Source organism: Calonectris borealis, unplaced genomic scaffold, assembly GCF_964195595.1.
Source record: "Calonectris borealis unplaced genomic scaffold, bCalBor7.hap1.2 HAP1_SCAFFOLD_215, whole genome shotgun sequence".
NCBI lineage: Eukaryota > Metazoa > Chordata > Aves > Procellariiformes > Procellariidae > Calonectris > Calonectris borealis.
In genome coordinates, this window is record NW_027441600.1 from 41,272 (window position 1) to 44,106 (window position 2,835).

The window sequence follows — 2,835 nt, forward strand, 5'->3', positions numbered from 1 at the left end:
CAGACAGGCTTACAGGGGTTGGCCTGCACGGTGCTGAACGGTTGCCAAAAAGGTTGCCAAAAACTCCCGTGGCCTGAGGGGGTTTGCACCTGATGATACAGCGTCCTAAATACTCCGGGGATGGAGGGCAGGTGAGGCTGGCACGCAGGGAGGTGGCTTGCGGCAGGCGGGTGGTGGCACCCAGTGCCTCGCGGGTGAGACTGGGCCTGGCCTCGAGGGGCTGCGGGGACCGGCTCGTGGGGCAAGACCCTCTCCCTGCGCCCCAATGAATACGCGCAAGCCCACGGAGGTGGAGATAGGAAAAGCTTTATTGGGGGGGCTGTCAAAAGGGCAGCAGCCCCTCACTGACCACAGGCAGGATCTCTCCCAGTGCATATGCCAGGTGGGCGTAGGTCTCCTCACACAGCACACGCAACAGCAGGCGGTAGAAGAGCTCGGGGTCGTACCAGGAGGCGTAGAGCACCGCAGCAGCCAGAGCGAAGCCGACGGCCAGCTGCAGGCCCACCAAGAGCAGGCAGAGTGTCCTGTGGGGCAGAAGAGGGACGAGAGACAGGGCAGGGTGGATGCACCCCAACCCCATCTTGCCTTTGGGATGGAGGAGGTCGTTCTGGGAGCCCCATGGGCTGCCTCCCCAGACGTTTCTCATTGCTCCCTCGGGCAGGGTGGGACGTGGGAGTCCACCAGCCTGGGAAAACACCCCGTCTCAGGGAAAACCGACGCTGAGCACTTCCCAGCTGCAAAGCCCACAGCCGGCCAGCGGCTCCCCAGCAGCCTGGACCTGTGAGCTCCGCCGGCTGGAGCAGGTGTCCGGCCCATCCCACCTGCTGCCCGGGAGCGGGCCGCAGGGCACAGGGGACCCATGGGGACACTCACTGCAGCCAGTAAATGAAGCCGCGTCTCCTCGCCAGCATGTCTCTCTCCTGCAGGTCAACACAGAGCAAGGACACGTGTCAAGCACTGCCGCAGGGTCGGGACACCTGGAGTTGCACGGTGCCCCTGGCCTCCGCCGTGCGCAGGAGTATAGCCTGTGCGTGGCTGTGACCTCCCTGGAGCCCTCTCCCCAGCGAGACCCACGCTGGCCGGGGCAGGGGCTGGCACAGGCTCTCCCCCTTACCAGCTGTGCTTCCACCACCTCCGGCAGCACAGTCCCTGGCGCCTCTGCCTCCTTCTTCCTCTGCTGCTGGCTGCAGGCAACAGGGCTTCGTTATAGACGAGTTACAGACCTCCATGGCCACGCGAGGGGGCCCCTTCCAAACATACACCACGCCAGACAGGGATTGGGCTTCCCTGTCACACCGCGTGCTGCACATTCCCCCCACCCCAGTGCCTGGCACTAGCGTTGGCAGCCCCATCACGCCAGGGGCTGCAGAGACCCCCCGGACACCCGTGTGGGGCGAGGGGCCCAACTCACCAGATCTCTTCCTGCTCCAGTGCCTCTTCAAGCTGCTTTATTTCCTGATGCAGCACCTGGGAGAAGGAAGGGTCCGAGTCCCTGAGCCCGCTGCCGCCCTTCTCCGATCCCCCCACTCCAGGGCCCGTGGGCACCCACCCATTTTCCCCCAGCCCTTTCAGCACTACCTCATTCTGCTGCTTATCCTCCTGCAGCCAGGCCACCATCTGGGCGTAGTGCTTTCCCAACTGCAAAACAATGGGCGTCCCATGCGGGCGGCTGGGCTGGGGACCTGGGCACCCTCGCCCCTCCCCAGCCCCAAGGCCGTGCCCACTCGCTACCCCACTGCTCCAGGGCACTGGGAGACTGGGTGACTCACAAGGCCAGGCATAGGGAAGTCATGGACGCCCCCATATTCTAGGGAAAATGTCCTCCCCAATCACGCTTTTGCCCACAGTCACTGGGCAACTGGCGCCAGATGATGCTCCTTGAGCAGGGGGCTCGGACAAGACAAGACGACCTCCAGAAGTCCCTTCAAACCTCTCAGCCCCAGCCGACACACCTCTGGGACATGGGCAGAGCAGAGGACACCAACCTTACTGTTGAGCTTCTGTATCGTATCATGCAGATCCTGATGGATCTCCCCCTGCATGCGGACAGCAGAGCAGAGGCTCAGGGTCTGCAGCCCCAGCCCCCACAGACCGGGAGCCACTCCACACCACCTCCGCTCCTTGCTGCTTACCATTGGTGTGGAGCTCTGCACAGAATCTTGGCTGGCTCCTTGATCAGTGCCCGGAGCCTCAGCTTCCTGCGGGAATGGGGAACCATCAGATTCCCTGCCACAGACATACGCCCCCTCGCACGTGGCGCTGCCCCAGCTTCCCATGTCCCAGCGCCCATCAGCCATCTGCACACCCGCACCTGGCCAGGATCCTGCACGCCCCGTCGCCCTGTACCCGGCTCAGCCTGTGCTAGCTGGGTGCTGGGCACGTGGCAGGAGGTGGTGGGGGGCACCAGTGACCGCTGGGGAGAGGAGGAGCTTCCCCATCCGTGCTGTGCCGGGTGCTCATGGGGTCCCTCCTGCCCGTGGGGCCCCTGCAATGACACCTCCAGCATGAACGTCCCACCCTGTGAGGTCAACACGCCCCCAACCCCCAGGACCCACTTCCTTTTGGTCCCCCACCAGCCCCAGCAGCACACGCGTCCTCCTCCCCACCTGACCCTGCCTCAGCCCAGGCTCCTGCCTTCCCCCCACTGCTCACAGCCACACACAGACCCCCGGCCACCCCCTTGCCCAGCCGAGGGCTGCGGGGACTGTGGGGTACTCTGCCCTCACCCTCATCTCTCCCGTCGGGGGCCTTCCACTGCACGGCGGACACAGGACAGGTCGTTGGCGAGTACTCTCCAAACTCCTGCCCAGCAGCACCGAGGTTCTCCTCGAGATG

The 2,835-nt window shown here is 64.7% G+C and overlaps 1 protein-coding gene across 1 annotated transcript; it reads right to left on the reverse strand.

Moving 5' to 3' along the window:
- Positions 1-290: 290 nt before the first annotated feature.
- On the reverse strand, positions 291-2,522 carry LOC142077328 (uncharacterized). Its single transcript, XM_075139396.1, has 8 exons — positions 2,312-2,522; positions 2,133-2,198; positions 1,986-2,036; positions 1,579-1,638; positions 1,412-1,467; positions 1,115-1,184; positions 874-920; positions 291-524 (listed from the first exon to the last, which is right to left on the reverse strand). Exons 1-8 carry the CDS (start codon positions 2,504-2,506, stop codon positions 323-325), a joined length of 747 nt encoding a protein of 248 aa, XP_074995497.1. The 5' UTR covers positions 2,507-2,522; the 3' UTR covers positions 291-322.
- Between the last annotated feature and the right edge of the window lie 313 nt (positions 2,523-2,835).

Excerpts from the sequence above, each read along its gene's own strand:
- LOC142077328 (XM_075139396.1), bottom strand. The coding sequence starts at position 2,506 with ATGCTGGAGGTGTCATTGCAGGGGCCCCACGGGCAGGAGGGACCCCAT. Across the intron at positions 2,199-2,311 it reads GCGTGCAGGATCCTGGCCAG|GAAGCTGAGGCTCCGGGCAC; the intron begins GTGCGGGTGTGC and ends CCATTCCCGCAG. Across the intron at positions 1,468-1,578 it reads AGGATAAGCAGCAGAATGAG|GTGCTGCATCAGGAAATAAA; the intron begins GTAGTGCTGAAA and ends TCCTTCTCCCAG.